The sequence below is a fragment of the Sphaerodactylus townsendi genome, linkage group LG03 (assembly GCF_021028975.2).
Source record: "Sphaerodactylus townsendi isolate TG3544 linkage group LG03, MPM_Stown_v2.3, whole genome shotgun sequence".
Taxonomy (NCBI): Eukaryota; Metazoa; Chordata; class Lepidosauria; order Squamata; family Sphaerodactylidae; genus Sphaerodactylus; species Sphaerodactylus townsendi.
Window position 1 is genome coordinate 157607279 of NC_059427.1, and position 23852 is coordinate 157631130.

General features: G+C 46.0%; 1 protein-coding gene across 2 annotated transcripts in view; it reads right to left on the bottom strand.

The window, feature by feature from the left end:
- ZNF385A (zinc finger protein 385A) overlaps positions 1-23635 on the bottom strand; it is a 238716-nt gene extending 215081 nt beyond the window's left edge. For both annotated transcript variants that reach the window (XM_048489923.1, XM_048489921.1), the window contains exon 1: positions 23510-23635. In XM_048489923.1, the coding sequence (XP_048345880.1) occupies positions 23510-23522 (13 nt within the window). In that variant the 5' untranslated portion in view covers positions 23523-23635. The remainder of the gene's footprint in view (positions 1-23509) is intronic.
- Between the last annotated feature and the right edge of the window lie 217 nt (positions 23636-23852).

The window sequence follows — 23852 nt, forward strand, 5'->3', positions numbered from 1 at the left end:
GGAAAATCTAGATTCCCTTCCCCAGTGGCGTAGCACCAAGGGGTGGGAGTGCATATGACGCACTGAGTGCATCCCCCCACAGGGGTGTGGTGGGGGCATTTGGGGGCATTCCGGGGTGGAGGCGGGCAGGGGTGTGGCGGGGCGCTTGGGGGCACATGCATGCCCTGGGAACAGTTCCCCTTTGCTTTACCCCTGCCCCTCCCCTTTGGGTATCAAATCCACTTGAGCCACCCTTGGACAAGCTCGCCATCTCTTGCCTTAACGTAATCCACAGGGCTGTTGTGTGAGTCAAAAATGCTGCTCACGGCTCCTTGGAAGAATGGCAAGATGCGAATGAAACCTTTAGAAATGAAGCACTGTGGACACTGTGGAGGATTTGGTATTAACGTCTGATTGATGCCAAGGCTGCAAAGAACACCTTGGAAACAACAATTTTCACATGTGGCGGCAGTTCCATTTGGGGCCAGCGTGATGTAGTGGTTAAGAGCGGTGGACTCTGAACTGGATATTAGATTTTTCACTCCTCCACATGAAGCCTGTTGGGTGATCCTGGGTTAGTTCCCCCAGAAAACTCTCAGTCCCATCTACCACCAAGGTACCTTGTGTGGGGAGGAGAAGTGAAGGCCCCTTTGACCCTCTTTATGATAGGTATGAAAACCAACTGTCTCCTGTACCTTCAAAATCTGTGAACCACATGACTCAGCTGCATTGCACAGAGATGCATCTCTCCAGTACAGTCCATTCTAATCAGCCACTGCTGCTACCAAGGGTCTCATGGTGTTAATTAGCTTACACCAGGGGTGTCCAATTCTGGCGCTTCAAGTGTTCATGGATGCCAGCAGGGGCTGATGAGAATTGTTGTCCATGAACATCTGAAGCGCCAGAGTTGGACACCTCTGGCTTACACCCTTAACATAGTCTGTGGGTATATCTGAAATTATAAGCATGGGGAGTAGGTATAGCCATAAAATGGCTGGCACAGAGTAAAAAAAAAAGTAAAGTTTCCCTGTCAGTTGTGTCTGACCCTGGGGTACCACTGCAAGCAGTGATTCCATAGGCAAGCATCTTTTGTGGGGTAGTTTGCCATTGCTTTCCCCAGCTATTCTTTACCCCCTACCGACCAAGAAATGGATGGCTGAGTTGACCATGAGCCAGCTGCCAGGATATCTGACCCACAGGAGGCTCGAACTCCTGACCATGTGAGTGGCAGTGCAAGCACTTAACCACTACGCCACGCGGCTCCTTGGCACAGAGTACTGAGACCAATCACAGAAAGTTAGGAGGAACCCAAGCATTCTCCAGTGGTGGGGGCAGTTGAGCAGCTGTTCCAAATCGGTGGTCTCTGCAGACATAAAAGCGATGCCTCCTGGGCTCTTCTGAAGACCCTTCTGCTCCAACAAGAAGGGGAAACACTGGGGCTGGCTCTGGAACAGAGGCTTTTGTTGCAGGAGCAAATGGCTCCAGGAAACTCACTGGTGGGAACAATGTTGCTGATCACTATTCCATAATTCATGGGTGCATCCAACTTTTGAACCAGCCTTTATTTACCACTGGTAGGAGGATGGTATACACATCACGTGTGTATGTGCATAACCGCCAGTTAGTGTAATAGAAGTGTTCTCTCATGAGACTGTAATAGTTGCACAACCCTACATACTGAGTAATGGTTCTTTGTTCCATTTTTGCACAGGTTTAACCCAAAGTGTCCCTGGCTTGAATGGCCAAAGCTAGTCTGACTTTAACAGGTCTCCAAAGCTAAGCAAGGTTGGTCCTGATTTGGACTTGGATGGGAGACTGCTAAGGACGATGGAAGACCTTATGATTACATACAGGGGGGGGGCAGAGAGGGATGGCAAAGAGAGAGCCAGCGTGGTGTAGTGGTTAAGGCAGGTGGATTCTAATCTGGAGAACCAGAGTTTAATTCTCCCATTTCCATACAATCGGAGTGGCAGAGGCTTATCTGGTGAACCAGATGTGTTTCCACACTCCTACATTATGCTGGGTGACCTTGGGCTGAGTAGTCACAGTTCTTAGGAACTCCTTCTCAGCCACACCACTGCACCTCTACAAGAGATGTCTTGTGTGTGGGAGAGGAAGGGAAAGGAGCTTGTATGCCACCTTTGGAGGTCTCCCTTGCACAGGAGAGGAAGGTAGGAGGTATAAATCTGAACTCTTCTTCTTCTCTCCTTCTCCAGAATACTCTCCCTCATTCCCTTGCCTTGAAAAAAAACCCTAAGGGGTCTCCATAGAAGTCTGCTGTGATTGGGACGGCACTTTCCACCACCAACCCAAAGCAAGCTGCAGATGACATTTGAGAGAGAGACTGCTTCACTCTTTCTCCTGCTTTTTTGGAAGTTCCAAGAAGGGTCCCCTTCCCCAAAGAGCTTCTTTTTTTTTGTCCATACGTAGAGCATAAGTTGTACAGGGATCTTGTATATTTGTCCCTGCAGTGTTAAAAAAAAAGAAAAGAAACCACACTGGAGAAAGGTAGAAAAACTCTCCACACATACAAGAGTAAGATATGCATGTGCATGAAGGAGTGTATCCTATCCCATTCCACCCACTCCAGTTGAGTACATTCAGCACAGCGTATGAAAGAACATATGCATATACAAACAATAGAAATATGGGCAGTGGTGGGATTCAGCAGGTTCACACCACTTTGGTAGAAATGGTTGTTAAAATGGTGCTTGTATAAAACCAGTTGTTAAATTATTTCAATCCTACCACCGGAACCGGTTGTTCAATTATTTGAATCCCACCACTGCATATGGGCCTTGTTCCAGAAATCCTGATCATGTGCCCCAAGCCTACACATGGCATCTTCAAGAAAATATGCTCAATGTATGGAGGGAGAAGAACAGCAGAGCATGCACGAGCGAATGGGGCCTCTCCTATCAACAACAGATCCATGATATAAAAACTCTTCATTCTGCCTACAAGTTCCCAGGGAGACCTTGGGTCAGTCACTGTCTCTGAGTCTAGCCTACCTCACAGGTTTCTAGTGAACATAGAATGGTGAAGAAAGAAATGTAAAGGATATCCTGATCATATTGGTGGGATAAAAATTCACTGAGAGAGAAGGAGGGATGGAAGGAGGAATGGGTGTATAATTATGAGGTTTGTTAGGGAATCAGCGTTATTGCCCAAGCCAAGAATATTTACTCAAAGGTAAGTGCTTCTGGGTTCAAGCAAGCTTTTTCCCAGGAATGTCTTAAAAGGAGCCTAGCAGGTAGAAATAGTTGGAAAGAATTGAATAATCTCATTAAATACTTACAGATCATTTTTAGGGTGTTCAGTCACATTTCTTTAAAACCATTTTATGAATTCACCACAATCACCCACTTAAGGGTTTTGTTGTGAGGTGGGAAGGGCAAGGAGATTGTAAGCCCCTTTGAGTCTCCTACAGGAGAGAAAGGGGGGATATAAATCCAAACTCCTCCTCCTCCTCCTTCTAAGTGTTTCTTGGGCAGGGGTAGGGAACCTGCGGCTCTCCAGATGTTCAGGAACTACAATTCCCATCAGCCTCTGTCAGCATGGCCAATTGGCCATGCTGGTAGGGGCTGATGGGAATTGTAGTTCCTGAACATCTGGAGAGCCGCAGGTTCCCTACCCCTGTTCTTGGGGAACACCCCATCTCAGGTTTCAGGGAAGCAGTTGCTACCCTGAACACTCTAGAGGAAAAAAAATCAGAGATTCAGTCTAGCTTTCCCCCATATATGTTACTCTTGTATGTGTTATATGCCCATTAAGGCTTGTGTTGTGTACTCTTGTATGTGTGGAGAGTTTTTCTACCTTTCTCCAGTGTGGTTTCTTTTCTTTTTTTTTAACACTGCAGGGACAAATATACAAGATCCCTGTACAATTTATGCTCTACGTATGGACAAAAAGAAGCTTGGGGAAGGGGACCTTGAACTTCCAAAAAAGCAGGAGAAAGAGTGAAGCAGTCTCTCTCCAAATGCCTTCTGCAGCTTGCTTTGGGTTGGTGGTGGAAAGGGCCATCCAATCACAGCAGACTTATGGAGACCCCTTAGGTTTTCAAGGCAAGGACTGAGGAGAAGTATTCTGAGAAGGAGAAGAAGAAGAGTTCAGATTTATACCCCACCTTCCTCTCCTGTAAGGAGACTCAAGGTGGCATACAAGCTCCTTTCCTTTCCTCTCCCCACACAGACACCTTGGGAGGTAGGTGGGGCTGAGAGAGTTCCGAAGAACTGTGACTACTAGCCCAAGGTCACCCAGCATAATGTAGGAGTGTGGAAACACATCTGGTTCACCAGATAAGCCTCTGCCACTCCGGTGTAGGAGTGGGGAATCAAACTCGGTTCTCCAGATTAGAATCCACCTGCTCTTAACCACTACACCACGCTGGCTCTCTTTTGCCATCCTCTGCCCCTGTGTATCAGTCTTCCATCGTCCTTAGCAGTCTCCCATCCAAGTCCAAATCAGGGCCAACCTTGCTTAGCTTTGGAGACCTGTTAAAGTCAGACTAGCTTTGGCCATTCAAGCCAGGGACACTTTGGGTTAAACCTGTGCAAAAATGGAACAAAGAACCATTACTCAGTATGTAGGGTTGTGCAACTATTAGTCTCATGAGAGAACACTTCTATTACACTAACTGAGGGTTCGCTGCCCAGATCCCAAACATGCAAAAAACGTGCCCCTTTGTCATCTGCCAGAGAGAACCCTATCACCCCATTCCTTCTGAACAGGTAAGTGCAAACTTTTGCTGATAGCAAGACAAAATAAGCATTCAGGGCCTGAGCAGCCATTAACCAGACCTGGTCTAATTCTTATGGACTGTGATGACCTTTGCATCCAACGCTGCTAAATCAGAAAGCTGATTGGCTCTTGGGAGAATGAGTCACCCTGACCCTTTGCCCTGAATGAACTCGGTGTTCCACTGGTTTTTAATAAACCGGAAAGGAGGGCGGGGGAGAGATATTTTCTTGGTTCCATCATTTCTAGCAAGATTTGAAGGGTGACCAGAAAAAAAGCCACATGAAGAAAACCCCACTGTCATGAATTCTCACAGGAAGCATGCGTGCACAGAAAAATCCCCAAATGGAGAATTGCCAACATGGAAAAATGCCCCCACAGAAAAATACACACATATTTAATTAATATTTAAAGATCATTAAAAACAATCGATCATTAAAAAAACTATATATAGGGGTGGTGGGCGAATCCATTGCTGGGAGCAATGGTCATGGCAGTGGATTTGCCCTCCCCAGGCAGAGGCGCAATTCCACCTATGAGCAGCTTTTGCAGTACCCTTTGTTTCTGCACCCCTGCGCCCCCACTGCTGGTGTAGCAAGGGTGGTCCAGAGTCACGACTAGAGGACAAACTGATGTTAGTTAGCTTCATCCCGGCCTTTGCCTCTGTTGCACTGGTGGCTGGGGCTTCAGATGTACACTACCTTTTCGGTGGTGTAAGTCCATTAAACCCAGTGGGGGCTTTCTGGGGGCAGGGAGACTTGTTTGCATTTTTAGCCTCCTCCTGCTGCGAGAAAGCCCCCTTAGAAGCTGCAGGCTGGTGCAGCTACAGTTTCATGTCTAAGCATCCCGCCATTTGGATGGGGCTGCCCATGTAAACAAAAGACCCAGTCACCCAGACAAAGGACCATTAATAGTCAATGTGGACTTTTTTCAGGGTCTTTTTTTTCATGGAATTGATTTGAAGACATTTCCTACCAGGCAGCAAAAATGGTTAAGTTGTGTCCAGCCCCTATGGGCAAACATGCCTTACTTTTGAAGTAGGGGTAAGAATGGGTCAATCCAGAGGTCTGAATTTGGATATTTCTGACCAAAAACATAGCCCAAAATTCCCTGTTTTGTTTTGGCATTCTTGAAATTAATCATCCTGAATTTTTGAGAGTGTTTCAGTTTGTTCCACCTGTGGGGTTCCATTGTCTTTAATAAGCAGTAGACCTGGGACCCAGGGTCCAGATACCTGGTCTATTAATACCCGATATCCTCGAAACTGAAAAAATTACTAGAACCAATATCAATACTCCCACCATTTAAAAAAACTTATTAACATGAATGTTTTTGAAATGCACACCTCTAGCATAGACTTAGGAATGTCTATCATTATATATCTACATTCATCATTATGTCTGGAAAAAAAACCCTGTGCATTATGGTACATCATCATATGGGAATATTCACAGAGCTGTCTTTTGCTGGATAGATATAATTCTCAGCTGGCAATGGGTTTCTGTGGCTATGTCCTCCACACTGTGTGATCTGAACCCATGACAATAGAAAGAGCTAACTGTACAACTTTGTAGTCCAATCCTCATGAGTGAATTTTGGCCCAAAGAGGCTCTGTACTTGACTAGCTCTGTTGAACTGGGTCTAAAAGGCCTTGCAATAACAAGAAAATATTGGACAGAGCTGTCCCTGAATCCTGCCAAGTTTGCTTGCTGAAGAGTTCTGCAAAAACTGTCTCATGTGAAGCTACCTTCTACTGGATAGCTGAACCTGATAAAATTCCCTGTCTTGTGTCATTGGGAGTCCTTTCTTCCCACAATGAAAGGGAATGAGAACATAGTATGGAAATTGTATGTCTTGTCCTGGATATGGGAATGAGAAGGGAAATCTAAATAGAGACTAAGCAGCTCTAGCTTCCAGGAAAAGATAGCCAAGGGCATCATATCTGCCTACAAATCTTATTCATAGCACATGTCTGAAGAAGAGGAAATGTCTTTCACTAGATCACTTTCGTGCCCTTGGAGTTATTCACAAATATTCAGTGTTTGAGTAGGAAAGCAAGGAATGTCAGCAAACATTTGTACGACAAGTTTAATGTTCACATTTCAAATTCCTATTTTACAATGTGAAAGTTTACCTCAGAACATGAAATGTGAGCGACACAGACTTGGCACCCCTTGGGTCTTTTGGCGGGCATCAAATACAAAGTCTCGTGAGAGAGCTGTCAACTCTCAAATAATATCAAGTGCTAAATGCCATTCAAAATGTCAAATACTGAAATCAAATATCATTGGACACCAAGTACAGATACATCTGTGGGTACCTGGCAAATAACCAAGTATGCTGAAAACATGTGGAGGGTATTTGACATTAAAAGTTACAAAGGAGAATTCTGAAAGAGCCCGTTTTGTTTTGGCTTTACTTTAATCCCAAGGCTTCCTTGTAAGTCAGGCTTTTTGGGGTGAGATCCATTTCGACATTCACTCTGCTTTCCAGACCCACCACTTAACTGCCTCAGGCTGAGGCTGGGTTTGGATCCAATTGCCATCCACTGGCAACATTCCAGGAGGCAACAGGCATGGAGTTTACCCACTGCCTCCCATGTCTCTGGCAGTTGGCCTGAAGGCTCAACAATAATGCAGGCTAGACCTAGCCACCAGGAGTGCAATCTGGGAAGCTATGGGCAGGAGACCACACCTGTCCTCTCCCACACTGCTGGTGGCTGGGAGTGAGCTGAGCTCCTGGGAATGGAAGGGGGAGGAATGTGGAAGCTCTGTCCAACCTTCTTCTTTTCCAGTTGCTGGGAGGAGTGGGAAGGGCCACAGCCTTTTCTTCCAGCTCAGGTGTTTCAGCATTGAGAACACCTAGGAAAGAGTGACCCACCTTTTGGGTCACAAGACACAGTCTTGAGAACCACTGTTGTAAGGGAACCATGAGCCAGTATGGTATAATGGAGAGAGGGATGGGAGAAACATCATTAATGCTTTGATATCACTTCTGGGTGAAGATATGGAAGTGATGTCAACACCAACACCTAACAGAACTTTAGGAACTGACCCAATCTCTCTGTTATTTACCATGGAGGGGGGGGGGGATTCTAAGAGCATTCCAGAGGGCAGTTATGTTACTTCTAGGCCTTTACGAGGAAGTAACATCAAACATCATTTCTGTCCAATGCTCTGTTCCCAGGGAGCATTGCCACATACATGGAAGCCTTCTCTGGGCCAGTCACACAGAGGTGTCCCATTTACTCACCCCCAGTCCCAATAACCTTCCCTTGAAAAAATGGGTGGAAAAAAGAACACTCTATGCAGTGATACTCTAGAAATTTTCTCTATTCTCCTCAGTCTAAGCAGTGTTAGAATTCTAGTCACTTTTTTCTCTCCTACCTCCAAGATTACTCTGCGGATAATATAGAGGAAATAACCATGTACTCTGTTCTGAACTTCTTGGGGGAAGAACAGATTGTCAAAACCAGAAAAAGCAGCAAAATTTCTATTTCCCAAGAGGAAGGGAGCCCCCACCCTCCTGTCTGGCAGGTCTCCCTCCCATTATGAAATGAGAAAGTTGCCCCCAAAGACCTCTGGAGTAGCTCTCCTTTTCTAGGTTTAGGGCTAGCTTGCCAGAGTCAGATGTTCTGATGACATAAAAGACTACAAGTTCCTCCAGCCTTCTTGCTCTTTGGCTGTGAAAAGTCCAACCTCTTCCCATCCCAATCTGGCTGTAGCTTTTATAGATATATCTTGACATATTGTTTGCTGGCATCTACTTAATTTGTGGTTATTACTAGAGCTTGCTTTGGAACAGAGTCTAACTGGCTGGCAAACATGGTCCATTTTGCTTGAAACTGAACATAGCGCCATTGAATTTACCTGCACTGCAATTTGCCATTCCAAAATATTGTTGCATTTTGAGAGCGAGATGTTGTTCAAAACAAAAAGCACACAAATTACAAGGAAACTTGAAAGCATGCAGTGCAAAGTATTGGGGGGGGGGGGTGATTCTAAACAGAGGTAGATTTATACACAAGGTAAGTGGACTGCAGGTTAGAGCATCAGATTTGGAAGGCCCTCTAAAAACAAAAACATTACTAAAAATTTCATGGAAGGGTAAGACGACAGGGCTCCTTGACATAGTTTAAGACCTCGGCATGGCTCTGATTCTAAAATCCTTTTGCAGGACATGCCATCTAATTCAGTGGTGGGATTCAAATAATTTAACAACTGGTTGTTTACAAGCACCACTTTAACAACTGGTTCTGCCAAAGTGGTGCAAACCTGCTGAATCCCACCACTGATCTAATTCCACAGAAGAAAATTTATCTTCTTTGCCATAATCTGAATGTTCAGCCTAAACACAGACCCTTAGATCTTTCTGAGAACAAGCAGAGAATTGTGGGTCATCAAGTAAGACAGAAGAAATGGGTCTCCCCTAGAATTACCAACTTTGGGCTGGAAAATTCCTGGGAATTTGCAGGGAGGGTGAGAATAGAGGTGGACCTTGCTGGGGCACAATCCCCCCTCCCCACAAGCAACCATTCTTTTTGGGGAAGTGATCTCTATCATCTGGAGATCAGTTGTAATTCCAGTTCAGCCTAAACACAGACCCTTAGATCTTTCTGAGAACAAGCAGTGGAGAAATGTGGGTCATCAAGTAAGACAGAAGAAATGGGTCTCCACTAGAATTACCAACTTTGGGCTGGAAAATTCCTGGAAATTTTTGTGTAGGAGGAGGTGAGGTGGGATCCTTGCTGGCTCGGGCACAACCCGCAAGCAGCCATTCTTTTTGGGGAAGTGATCTCTATTATCTGGAGATCAGTTGTAATTCCAGATATCAATGCCTCTTCTGGAGGTTAGCAATCCTAGACTCCACTGGTGTTGGGACTTGTTTGATGTCACACATGCAGCCAGGAACATCCACAGTAAGTTTATTGCTTCCTGAATCTTAGGGCACTTGAAGGCTTGTTTGAAGGCGTTGTAACCCTTGAGGCCTGTTGGGATCTAGATTTGATTGCAAGCATTTTCCAGTGTTGATTGCACAAGCACTCTGGATGTCATGCCTGAACAACAGCAGTGCAAAATGTATGAAAATTAAGGTAACATATATTTTTGCTGGCCTCTGACAAACCTTGGGCATGCTCTTGGGTTTAGGAGTAGTTTTATCGCCCTCTAGTGTCTTCAAACAGGGAAGACAGCTTCTCTCTTCACACCATTCTTTCTCTACTCCCGTGGTAAAATGAAGCTCTGTCCTGGATGGTCCCAGCTAGCCTGATCTTGTCAGATCTCAGAATCTAAGCAAGGTTGGCTCTGGTTAGTATTTGGATGGGCAATCCCCAAGGAATAGTATGGACATGAGTGAAGGCAGGCAATAGAAAACCACCTCAGAATTGCTAAAAGTCAGCTGTGACTTGACTGCATGCACACACATGGTAGAGTGAAGGGAAGTCTTCTATGGAGGCCTGGCAGATTGAAAAAGAACCAAGATATCGAGTTACCACATCCACCCCAGTTGAGTGCTGAAGTGCATGCTCTGAGGGGAAGGAAAGTAACAGAAAAGAGTAATTCCAAGAGGAAAGCTAGAAGGGCTTATTGATGTTCCACCTATCAGTCCTAGGAAGAAAAGATGTGACAAATACACACTGAGAGTTAATTTTTCTCTTGGCAGAGCAATAGTGTTTCCACCCTCAGTTGGTACCTCCCAGGAGCATTAGTGGTGGGGCGGCGGGGGGGGGGGGGGGGGGATTGCAGAAATTGGTATTTTGGAATTCCCGACATCTCTTCAGGATAGATACCTGGTAGTAATGTCAATGTTGTGTGGTGCTCCAGGACTTTCCCAAATCTCTATGGTAAAATCCACAGAGATTAGGGAAATTCCTAGTGCGTTCAGCAGCACTATGAAATCACTTCCACGTATGCACTCAGAAGTGATGTCACATGACATTATGAAATGCTGGTTTCCCCTCATGTTTGCTCCCACTGCTCCATCAACAAGCAGTTTTAGTATGTGGCTGGGGGTTGGAGAGATACCCTACCTCCACTACAGAATAACCAAAATACACATACAATTCTGGGAGCTCCTGAACATAGCTTCAAGAAAACCCCAAATTTCATTGTTCTACCACCCCTATTAGTATATTTTAATAGTATACACACCACTTTTCAATTCACAAAGCAGTTGGGAAACATTAGAGCAAAATATTACAATAAAATAACACAGCAAAAGAAAATCAGTCTTGTTCACCATATGTCAAGTGAAAGAAGAGTTTTCTCTCACCTTCAGAAAAAAAAACAGCGAAGGGTACCTAACAAACTCAGAATTAAATAACACTTGAGGAGACCATAAGAAATTAATGTTACGTATGTCAGAACATTAACAGTATTTCATTAGATTCTATGACCTTTGCAATATGTCTCTCTCAGTGTACCGGTATCTCTCTTTCACAATTATGCTTACCTTTTTATTTCCATGACTATTTATAAAATATATTATAAAATACATTTATAAAATACATTAAAAAAGAGACAGACTCTTGAAATAAATAAGCTTGAAAGGTGTTCTGCAGTTCTGAGGCTACTGCAAAAAAGGCCCCACTGTGTCTCCACATAAAATGAGGTACACAGTCAGGCTCACAGGGAGGTTATGGGAGAATATATAAAGCGCTGCCTTATCCTACGGGTCTCTATTCAGCTCAGTACTATGAGCTCTAACTAGACAGTGGCTCTCAGGATGAGTTCCCAGACCAGCTGCCAGAGGTGCCTCTAACCCAGTGGTTCTCAACCTGGGGGTCGGGACCCTTTTGGGGGGTCAAACGACCCTTTCACGGGGTCGCCTAAGACTCTCTGCATCAGTGTTCTCCATCTGTAAAATGGATAAATGTTAGGGTTGGGGGTCACCACAACATGAGGAACTGTATTAAAGAGTTGTGGCATTAGGAAGGTTGAGAACCACTGTTCTAACCAGAGATAACAAAGATTACTTTTTGTAAGCTTGAAGCTATACCCTCCCCTCCATAGCCATTAGATGGTGCTGCATGCTAGCAAAAACAAAAACAAAAACCGTGATTCGTGATTCCAGATGCTAACAGTTCAAATATCCTGTCAGTCACAAACTAACTGAGGCAGTGTATTGTGGAAGTTTTAGGCAGGCCTTGGAAGACCGGTTGAAATCCCCCAGTCTGCAGTGTGGAAACAGTCTAACAGCCTACATTACAAGACGGTTGAAAGGGTTATTATGGATGCGGCTATATTCGTTTTAAAAGAGTACACTTGCCACTTGTGGATGCTCCATCAACATTTTTTTTCACTCACTCACTCCTTTATTGACATATAATAAATACACATGCACCCTGACAAAATGTTAAAAGGAAAGTTAAAAGTAAACAGGAAACATAATACAGAACATAATAAAAAATAATACACGAAAAAGCCCTCTTAGGTCTTTTCGTGATGTAATTTTAGACTGCGCACTGACCGTTTATATTCAGGTGAGGAACCTTTTCTGAAGCTTAGGCTGTTTCATCAGCTGTGGAGAAGGTTGGCCTTCCACAGCCATAGATGCCTTGAAAACATTCGAGGCAGACTACTGCTAGGTCTGCCAACTTCCAGGTGGGGCCTGGAACTCTCATGAAATTACAACTCACCTCAGGACTAAAAAGATCATTTCCCCTGGAAAAAGAAAAAGAGTGTGGATTTATGTCCCCCCTTTCTCTCCTGTAAGGAGACTCAAAGGGGCTTACAATCTCCTTTCCCTTCCCACCCCCCACAACAAACACCCTGTGAGGTAGGTGGGGCTGAGAGAGCTCAGAAGAACTGTGACTAGCCCAAGGTCACCCAGCTGGCATGTGTTGGAGTGCACAAGCAAGTCTGGTTCACCAGATAAGCCTCCACAGCTCAAGTGGCAAAGCAGGGAATCGAACCCGATTCTCCAGATTAGTGCACCTGCTCTTAATCACGACACCACGCTGGCAGCTTCAGAAGGTGTGAAATCACTTCTTCACCGAGCTCCCTAAACTTCCTCTCCCTAAACATTGCCCTTCCCATGTATCCACACATACCCAAGTTCCCAGGAATATGCCAAGCTGGCCTTGGCAACCCTACCCACTGCAATTCACTCTAAGAGGGGCTACACATGCAGACATCCCAGAAATGTCAACTGGTTCTGGATGATATCAGCTGCTTTGGCTCCCCATTGGGGAAAAGATGGTGTTGAAATTAAGTAATTAAAAAGATAAAAATAGCAGAAGATGAGGGGCAGATAAAAGGTAGGTTGATTAGTGCACGGGAGGGAGAGAGATAAGAAACTGTGGATAGAGGAGCTCCTGCGGAGGTAGTGTGGGGAGAGAAATGAAGGGCAAAGTGAGGTGCTCTCTGTAAGCCCTTATGGGTTCTACATCACGCAACTGTGTTCAGTGGCCGACACTATGAAATAAATTTCCCTGATAGAGGCTGCCAGGGGGAATGAAGAAGGTAAAACTAAAGATAAGGAAGCAAATAAAGGTAGGTTGGCTGGTGGGTTATAGGGGCTTTCAGTGGAGAGAAAGAAGCAACATTTGGAGAGGGGTGTAAATTAAATGGCCTCACAAGTCCTTGCAGGCTCCCGGTTTGTTTCTATTTTTCTTATAGTAAGTACGCTTCACAAGAATGCTTTTTAAAAACCCGGTGTTGGTATTTCTATGCTCTAGGGATTGTGTGTATTCTGAAAACACATAATTTAGCATCCTGAGAATCTTATCTTTGATTAAAAACATCATATAATTGCTAGTATACTATTAAACTGTTTCTATGTTTCCCCTTCTGCAACGTACACCAGCCAGGAAGAATATGAATCTCAGCCACATAGGCAGACAGGTGGGTAGATCCTTCTTTTAGGAATTTCAATTGGCTGTCTAATGATTAAGCAAGCATTGGAGCCCAGAATGAAATTTTTGAAAGATTTCAAAAGCCTTCTTCCAACTAATTTCCTGTTTGAATTTTTTGACATCGAGATTTGACACCCAAATTTTGCTGTGAAAATGATATCAAAATGAACCAAACTTCACCAAACCTGGGTAGTATCATCAGGAGAGTCTCCTAAAGATACTCTGAAAGTTTGGTGCTGCTAGCTTAACAATTGCACACCTGACAGCAAGCACCCCCAAAATTTCCCCACATTCTCCTTTTAAATCCACCTCCTTCGGCATGGATTTAAAGGGAGTATCTGAGGTCCCCAGTTTAAACATTGAAAGTGATGCTGTTTCAGGGTGGGGGATAATCCACCCCAAAACAGCATCACTTTCAATGTAGTTTTAACTGGGGACCCCAGATTCTCCCTTTAAGATGGATTTAAAAGGAGAATCTGGGCTCCCTAGTTTAAACATGTTTGAAAGTGATGCTGTTTGAGGGTGGATTCCAGCATTACAGCGGCCGCCCATGGGGGGGAACTCAGATTTTGCACTGGGCTCCATTTTCCCTAGCTATGCCTCTGCCTGGACTAGAGGGAAGAAGGGACTAATGGCTTGGAGCCCAGCTGGTGGGGGGTGGGTGGGTGGCAGGGCAGGGCAGGGCAGGGCAGGGCAGGGCAGGGCAGGGCAGGGCAGGGCAGGGCAGGGCAGGGCAGGGCAGGGCAGGGCAGGGCAGGGCAGGGCAGGGCAGGGGAGTCTGCCATCCCTGGTGTCAGAGAGCTGCTTTTACAAGTACTGAGGCCAGGGTGGGGCTTGGGGTGGCGTGGCCCTTCCGAACCCCCCCATAAAAAATCTATACTTATACCAATCTCCCATCCAAGTACTAACCAGGCCTAAACCTGCTTAGTTTCTGAGATCTAATGAGATCAGGTAAGCCTGGACCATCTAGGTCAGTGGTGGCGAACCTATGGCACGGGTGTCAGAGGTGGCACTCAGAGACCTCTCTGTGGGCACAGAGTTCGTCATGTGATAATCGTGCAATTATTTCAGGGAGATTATTAGCACTAAACCTAAAACCTATTTTGGGGGAGGCAGTGTAGGTAACCCTGTTAAGTGCTGTTAAACCCTACTGATTTTAATGAGAAGAACTAAAGCGTGATCCTTTACCTGGGAGTAAGCTCGGTTGCTGGCAATGACCCTCGTAGGGTCGTGATTCACCCGTTCAAAGCATTGCACAGTTGCTTCAAAGCAAAGCCACTGACTACCACCAAGCTTACTCCTGAGTAACGCGTGCCTTGGAGCCAAATGTTTTTTCTATACTAAAACCTCAGTATTCAGGTTAAATTGCCATGTTGGCACTTTGCGATAAATAAGTGGGTTTTGGGTTGCAGTTTGGGCACTCGGTCTCGAAAAGGTTCGCCATCACTGATCTAGGTCAGTGCATACATTTATACACCCAGGGATTATTCTCAGCCAAAATTCGTAAGAAAAATGTAGTGGCAGAGATCTGTTCCAACTCTGATGCACACATATGATGAGCCAAACATTGGCTGGAGAGAATAATACATCTCTGCATTGTCGCAGTCAGAATAAGGTGCTGGCCAGATGAGTGGGGGGTGGGAATGGTGCCCGGGAAACACCTGCTTTGGACGATCCGCATTGCCCCCACCCATGCCCCACTTATCTGCTCCGGCGGCAGCCTAGCCAGGCTGCTCCTTCGGCCAGCAGAGGCTCTGGCTCATTCCGCACATGCAGAATAATGCACTTTCAAACTGCTTTCAGTGCTCTTTGAAGCTGTGCGGAATGGCAAAATCCACTTGCGAACAGTTGTGAAAGTGGTTTGAAAACGCATTATTTTGCATGTGCGGAAGGGGCCTCTGTCAGCTGAAGGAGCAGCCTGGCGGGGCAGGGCTGAGGGGAGGGGGGCGGATACCTGCTGGCATGCACCCGGGTACATGTGACCCCACAAGTCCTCATGAGCTCTCCACCTCTGGTGCTGGCATAAACCTGTAGCCAACACAATGGAGTTGACCTCCTGTATGAACCTACATGAACATTCAGATTAAGACCAAAATACTCTTTATTTTCTATTTTCTGTGCAATAGGACAGACTTTTTAAATTTGTCATGCCTAGAAACTATGGAATGCCAATTCTGTGGCACCAATTCTGTTTGCCTTTCATTAATCAATAAAACTTGGTGTTCTGAAAGGATTTGGGGGCAGGGGTTTGGTGATTTTTAACGGCCAAGTTCTCCGCTTTCCCCTGACTCTTTTTCTGAATCATTTTTCCTTTTGGCATTCTTATTGATTGCTAGTATCCTGTAAAATCACTTTTTTTGTGATTCTTATTTTCTTCATCCCCCTCAGTGGCCTTTTTTCATGGAAAGGTGAGCTAAAGACATTTTCAAGAAAGGAATAGATACTGGTTTTGACAATTGAGTCAGAAACGCTAACATTTAATGCAAAATCTATTGCAACAGGCCCTTAAGTGAGGAAATGCCATCAAGCGGCATATCGAGGAAGGGAGAAATGTGGGAAATGGTCATTACATTTCATAGGCCAGTTTTATTGGAAAGGGAAGAACCAGGGGTGATTTCAGCCGGGGCATAATCATGATTTACATGTACCAGGTGCAGATTGGCTCAGCATGCAGGCAAAGCCCCAGGTTGCAGCTCCAAGTCCCTCATTAAAGAGCTGTGAATATTTCCCTCGCCAAGCTGTCTATATTTAGGCTCCCTTGCGGACTCCGTACACATTCCCAGCCCTAGTTAATCTTCCTCCAGGGAGCCTGCAATCAAAACAGCTCTTTTGTTTACTGCTCAACGCTGGCTTATCTTGGGCCCCAATGACATCATCAGTGGGCTCATCATACTAGTCAGGTATGATGTCACAGACCCAGAGTTATGACCTCACCAGGAATAAGAGCCAATGGAAAATGAGATTTGAATGTTGTGCCCATAAACTTACTAAGAAATAAATGGCTCAGTTCTTTAACTTTTGAAGTACACACAGTGAGCAAATAAGACTATTATATGGGATATACTGTACTGTTGAACAAAGTAGTGAGAAAATGATTTCAATTTTCTGGGGATATACTGCTCTTTCCCACAGCTCTCCTCTAAATAGTTTGGCGATGAATTTTCTCCTAGTATTGTGGGGGTCTGCAATTGCTTAGAACATGGAGAGCAATCTTTATCTTTTTCAAGCAGTTAAGCAATAACTAGGAATCAACACTACTGGGAATTAGGATGGAGAGCTCCAAAATAAGATGTGCATTACACTATGAAATCATAAGAAAATTGTGTCTTATTGTTTGTCAGAACATCAGCAGTACTTTATACTGTTCTTGTAAAGCTGTCTTTTGCTATTATGGCACATTTTATCTTTTCCATAAGCAGACCTGAATAATATTAAATATTTTTCTTGAAGTAAAGATCAGGTAGGAAGACTATGTGGGACCATTCTGCCTTTCCCTCTGCCACACTCTCTGCCAGCCAAAGCCCTGATTCTTGAAGCAACATTCTTTACTATTGATTTCTATTGCTGATCTTCTTTGAGGTAACTTGTATGATGTTACAATGTAAGATTCATCAAATAAATAAGTAAATAAGAGGTCTTTTCCACACAAGCCACCTAGAACGTTTCCTGAACGTTGTCAATGCCCCCCTTTACCATGATATTTGTCCTCCAAATGTTTCATGCCTGCCCGTGAGGGTTTTATATTTTTTTGCTTATTTGTTGAAGCAATGCTTCATTGATTTATTGCTTCAATTCTCTGTAGCTCCATTTCATTGATGTGTCATTGATTCAATAGAATAATAACAACAACAACAAATTACCTGAAATGCTGAAAATAAAGAGGCGAAGGAGTGAGGTCAGGAATGTGAAAAAATGGCGCTGAGGGAGAATTTGGGCAGTGGCACAGAGGCATGGAAAACAGCATCGGGAAAGATGAAATGTTTTAAATATGACCGCACTTTGTGGGAAGCTAGCTCAGGAACGTGTCATTTGAATACATCATTGTAAAAGGGTTTTCAAAAACAATGAAGTAAAAGCTGCTTAAAAACTTTTTCAGAACCAAAGCAGGAAAGCGATGCAGAGCTACATGGAGGAAATGTTTTATTTCCAGCCTGAAAACACTGTAAGTGTCTCGTGTGGAAAAGGCCAGAGTTAAGGTTGCCAGCCACCAGGAGGGATCTGCAGTTCTTCCAGAAGTACAATTAGTCTCAAGGCAACGTAGATCAGTTCTCCTAGAGGTCCCTTCTAGGGCATCACCACTAAATTTCCAGGCATTTCCTAAACTGGAGTTGGCAACCCTAATAAGAGTTCAATAAACAGAAGTAATTCCATGGTAAGGTATCCATAGAAAGTGATCTTTTGGATCCTGTTCTCAGCTTTCAAAAGAAATTGGTAGGGATGTACTGAGATAAGTATTGGCGGTTTTGGAAGCGTATCAGCTGTGGTGGTGTGCATACATGTGTACTGTTTACCATATTCTCCAAAGCAGGGAATGCAGTCCAGTTCCAACATATCTTGGTCTAACTAATAGAGGCTCACACTTGGCAACTGTTTGTCTCTATCAATTTCTAGTGAGGAGCATCTCTAAGAAGCCCTTTAAGTTCAATAAAAACTTCTGCCTGCTATTTTCCTCACATACTGGTCATTCTACCATTCTGCCTCCTTTTTTAAGTGCTGTATTTGTTTCCACAGTTTCCACAGGGTTTCCAGCTCTGGAGTGGGAAATTTGTGGAGATTGTGTTTTTTTTTTTTGGGGGGGGGGGAGCCTGGGAGAAAGAAGTTTGATGAGGGGAGGGAGCTCGGCAGGGAAGTGAAGCCATAGAGTTCACCCTCTCAACTTGCCATTTTCTCCAGGGAATTTGATCTCTGTTGTCTGGAGATCAGTTATAATTCTGGAGGAACTCCAGTTCCATTCCCCCAGAGGTTGGCAACACTGTAATCCTTTCAGGACCATGTTTGGCTCGGGGACCAAAGATGGCAGTCCCTGAGCCTGGCTTTGGTTGGGAATGGGCGGGGCATAAATTCAATAAAATAAAAATAAAATAAAATTGTGCAAGTCGGAATTGCCACAAAAAATTCTGGACCAAGCATAGGATGATCTGGCCAGGCAGTTACTCAGGGTCAAATCCTATCTGTGCACGCTTGATTTGTCAATTGAAGACATAACCCAGGGGTGTCCAACTCTGGTGCTTCAGATGTTCATGGACTACAATTCCCATCAGCCACTGCTAACATGGCCAACTGGACATGCCAGCAGGGGCTGATGGGAATTGTAGTCCATGAATGTCTGAAGTGCCAGAATTGGACACCCCTGACATAACTGATGGGTCAAAATGGTTTTCATTTGGTTAAAAATAGCTCACACCACAGGGTTGCCAACTTTGAGTTGAAAAATTCCTGGAGATTTGGGGGTTGATGCCCAAGGGAGGCAGGGTTTGGAGTGGGGAGGGACTTCAGTGGGGTATAATGCCATAAGAGACCATCATCCAAAACTGCCATTTTCTCTGAGGAAAATGATCTTTGTTGTTTAGAGATCAGTTTTAATTCTTGGAGATCTCCAGGCCCCACCTGGAGGTTGGCAACCCTATCACAATATAGAAGTCAGTCTAGGGCCCCCACCCATCTACTGCATGAAAGACCATTGATTATTTTAAGGGCCTGCTGGAACAAGAGGGTTTTGACAGAGAAGAGGGAGCTTCCTGGATCAGTGTCAGGGCTGGCTCCTCTCTCAATGGGATACTTTCAGGGATGTCTAGGGTTTGGCTTCTCTCATTGCTGGGGGCTGGGGGGCAGGGGGGGGCAGCCCGAGGTCCCAGTGGCTCAGATACCAATCTGCCTGTGCTATTTACAGGCTGCAAAGTTTGGGATTCTTGAGCTGCTCTGGCCTGGCCCAGTTGCTGGCTCGGATCCCTCCCATGTGTTCTGTGAAGCGAAATCACTGGGTGGGCAGTTCACGAGCCAGAATCTCTCCATTCCTTCCCTCCTCCTTTGGTTTGGGTCCCTGACAATCTCCACTGAAACCAGCAGTCTCTCTGGCTAATGGGGCAGGTGCACCCAGAAGATAAACCCAGTACCGCATCACAGCAAATGCGTAAAGGTCAGTCAGACCTATTAACTCTTCAATGATTTTTTAAAAATCCTTAAAGCTTCTTTTTGTTCTTCTTTCACATCTAACCACTATTTTCGCTCTGCTTCACGTGGTGGGTGTAGGGAGAATTAGGGGTTCACCCCACCATGCTTTTTCCAGACTGCAAGAACATTTGCATCTTTAATAGCTATACAACATTCAGATATCTGACAGGGGAAGAAGCATCTCCATTTGTGATGAGCTTGTAAAACATCTGTCCAAGAAAAGGAAAAGTTAAAGCACCTAAGCGGGGGGGGGGGGGGATAAACCATAATCCACCCCAACTGTTTTCAACTCATGGGTCAAGAATTGACTATCAGCCCCTATTAGGCGTGTGTGGGGCTGATATCACTTGTACAATGAGGTCATTTTCAGGGAAGAAGAAGAAGAGTTTGGATTTATATCCCCCCTTTCTCTCCTGCATGAGACTCAAAGGGGCTTACAATCTCCTTGCCCTTCCCCCCTCACAACAAACACCCTGTGAGGTAGGTGGGGCTGAGAGAGCTCAGAAGAACTGTGACTAGCCCAAGGTCACCCAGCTGGTGTGTGTGCACAGGCTAATCTGAATTCCCCAGATGAGCCTCCACAGCTCAAGCGGCAGAGCGGAGAATCAAACCCGGTTCCTCCAGATTAGATACACGAGCTCTTAACCTCCTACGCCACTGCTGCTCCCTGGGAATACCAGAAGCGATGGTAGTGTTTCTGGTAATTGTTGGAAACCATAGAATTTCCAGCAATTCCTAGAGCTATCACTGTCGCCACCTACCGCAGGGGTGCTGAACTCATTTGTTACCAGGGCTGGATGTGTAATAATGTGACTTGTCGAGCTGGGCCTTGGGAAGGGGGGTGGATGCCTCAGCGGGCGAGCTCACAGTAAGATTGCCAACCTAGATCAGCACGGGAGGGGGCTTCCTTTGCTGGCAAGTCCGTAGCACGCTCGCCAGCCCGGATCAGCACTGGTAGGGAAAGCTTGCTGGGTCCGATTGGGAGACAGGAGGTGGCTGCCTGGACTGGCAAGCCTGCAGTGGGCTCACCAGCACACAGTGTCACTGGGAGAGGTGGTTAGTGCTTGGAAGCGTGGCTGCTGCAGCTGGTGAGCCCATTGCAGTATCCAGAATAGGGGGAGGTGTCTCAGCCCTCCCAAGGGGCCAGATCCAGCCCCCAGGCTGCATGCTTGAAGAAGAAGAGTTGAATTTATATCTCCCCTTTCTCTCCTGGAAGGACCTCAAAGGGGCTTACAAACTCCTTTCTCCTCCCCCCCCGATAACAAACACCCACCCTGTGAGGTGGGTAGGGCTGAGAGAGCTGCGAAGAACTGTGACTAGCCCAAGGTCGCCCAGCTGGCATGTGTGGGAGTGCACAAGCTAATCTGTTTCACAGCTCAAAGTGGCAGAGCAGGGAATCAAATGCAGTTCTCCAGACTAGAGTGCACCTGCTCTTAACCACTACACCATGGTGACACACCTGACCTAGAGTTTGGAGAGGGGTGGGGAGAGAGCTCCAGAGTGATGTAATGCCCCAAAGTCCATCTTTCAAAGCAGCCATTTCTTCCAGGGGGCTGATCGTGGCCTGGTGATCAGTTGTGATTCCTGAGAACTTCAGACCTTACCTGGGAATCTGGCACCCAGGGGCATAACGAGGCAGCCCTGGGCAAACTGTAGCCCTGGGCAAAACCTGAGTTGGATGCCCCCCCCCCCCAACATGGGCGGCCACTCCACCTAATCGTAATTCTCACAATTTGTTTTGCACCAGGATATTGGTGCCTACAGGGGGTGAAGTTTTTAGACATATCAGCACCAAAATTTCAGCATATCACCAGGAGACTGTCCTTATGCTACTCCCCAAGTTTGGTGAGGTTTGGTTCAAGGAGTCCAAAGTTAAGGACTCCCCAAGGGGTGCCCCATCCCCATTGTTTCCAATGGGAGCTAATAGGAGATGGGAGCTTGACAGTTTTGAGGGTCCATAACTTTGGCCCCCCTGAACCAAACTGCACTGCAAACTGGGGTATCATCAGGGCAGTCACCTGATGAGACCCTGAAAGTTTTGAGACTGTGCCTTCAGAAATACCCCAGCTCTGCAGTAACCCCCATGGACAGCAGTACAGAAAACTCAGTGCAAAACAAAGCTTCTGGGGCAAATTTCTGAGATGTTCCCGCAGCGGGGGCTTTTATTGATGTATCGGCATCAGGGCCTTGGTTTCGATCTGGAAACTTGTCCTTATGGTACCCCCTAAATTTGGTGCAGCTTTGGTTTAGGTCCAAAGTTAATGGACCCTCAAAGGGGTACCCCATCCCACATTCTCTTGCTAAGGAGATGGGGCTACCCTTTGAGGATCCATAACTTTGGACCCCCTGAACCAAACTGCACCCAAACCTTTGAAGTGCTTAATCATGACCAGTATCCAGATGATACCCTGAAATTTTGGTACGATGATAATCCAAGAATGCCCTCCCTGCAAGAACATCCCGAAATTTGCCCAAGAATCTTTTGTTCTGCATTGAGTTTTCTGCATTGCTGTCAATGGGGTTGCAGGCTTCGGGGGGGCACATTTCAGGCACAGTCTCAAACTCTTCAAGGTCATCATCAGGAGACTGCCCTAATAGATTCCCTCCAAAGTTTTGGTGCAGTTTGGTTCAGGGGGGCCAAAGTTATGGACCCTCAAAACTGTAGCCCCCATCTCCTATTAGCTCCCATTGGAAACAATGGGGGATAGGGGCACCCCCTTTGGGAGTGCTGCTAGCCTAACAACTGCGCCTCCTGCAGGCCAAAAATGGAAAACCACTAAAAATACCCAAAAACGAGCCCAGCATTTTGATGCCCCCCACAAGGTGATGCCCTGGGCAGCTGCCCACCTTGCCCAATGGGCATTATGCCAGTGCTGGCACCCCAGCACATGGTGGGGAAAATTTTCACTAACTGCAGTTTTTATGCATATGGGCTTCAGTTAGGCCAGGCACAGGTCTTGCAGAGATATTGAGAATTATAATGGGAACATACCTTCAGTAGGCAGGCTTCTTCAAATAAATTCTTGAAACAAATATCACCATGATTGGGATTAATTGTGGAAGAAATTCAGGACATGTCACCTTCCCAACTGGGAGGCTGGTGGAAGCGTCAATTGCTCTCAGCAGCTATAAATGTCACAGAAGACTGGGGCGGGGGGGGGGGCGCAGAGGTGGCCAGTTTCTTCCATCAGGGGTCTGGAACCTGCGGCTCTCCAGATGTTCATGGACTACAATTCCCATCAGCCCCTGCCACCATGGCCAATTGCAGACTCCTGAGTGCATCTAGTAAGCAGGCAGATATCTGGAGAAGCACCATATTTGTTTTCTAAATAAATAATTTGCCCAGGAAGGTGAAAACATGTGGCCATTGTTGATGGGTGGGTGCAATCTGAAATCTTAGTGGTTATACGATTATGAAGGATTTAGACTTTGCACATCCTCAGGGGACTTCTTTTTCTGCCCACCCTGCAGATTGTCCCTACAGGTAAGATACATTAAGCCCCCGCCTCCCACGAGGAACAGCAGTCTGCTCTGCGCATAGACCTGCTTGGACCCCTACAGTTTCATCACCATCATACCTCCACCATCATCCACAAAGTGCTACAAGACGCAGAATTAAGGCCTAGCAAGACAGAGGCTGCCTGGGGGAAAAAAACTGGGCTTAAAATAAAACTCAGAGATGGCTTGCAAATCCTGCTTGATATTTCAGGGTTCTACTTAATTCCATGATCATAAAACAAGAGCGGGGAAGGAGGCCACTTCTCTTACCTGAGCCCAGCATGAAATCCAGGGAGCAGGTAAAGGGTCACATGGAGGAGGGCTTCAAGGTAGGTCATAGGTCACCAGGCGCTGAAGTCGCGGGAGGGTCCAGAGGACACGCAGTTCCAGCAGGGGTGGGTTGGTGGGCAGTCATAGAGGCCGGCCAACTCTAAGAGAGGGGGGGCTGTTCAGCAGGAATCGCAGCCCCCTCCCACGTGGAAAGCAGCGTCAGAGGTGAAGGGGGGCGGAGGGGGCTGAAAATGTGCTGATCCCACGGGGGGAGCGTCCCACTTTCCTTGCCGGAGCCGGCGCGACGTGACACAATGGGGTCGCCCTGTCTCTCCTGGTTTCG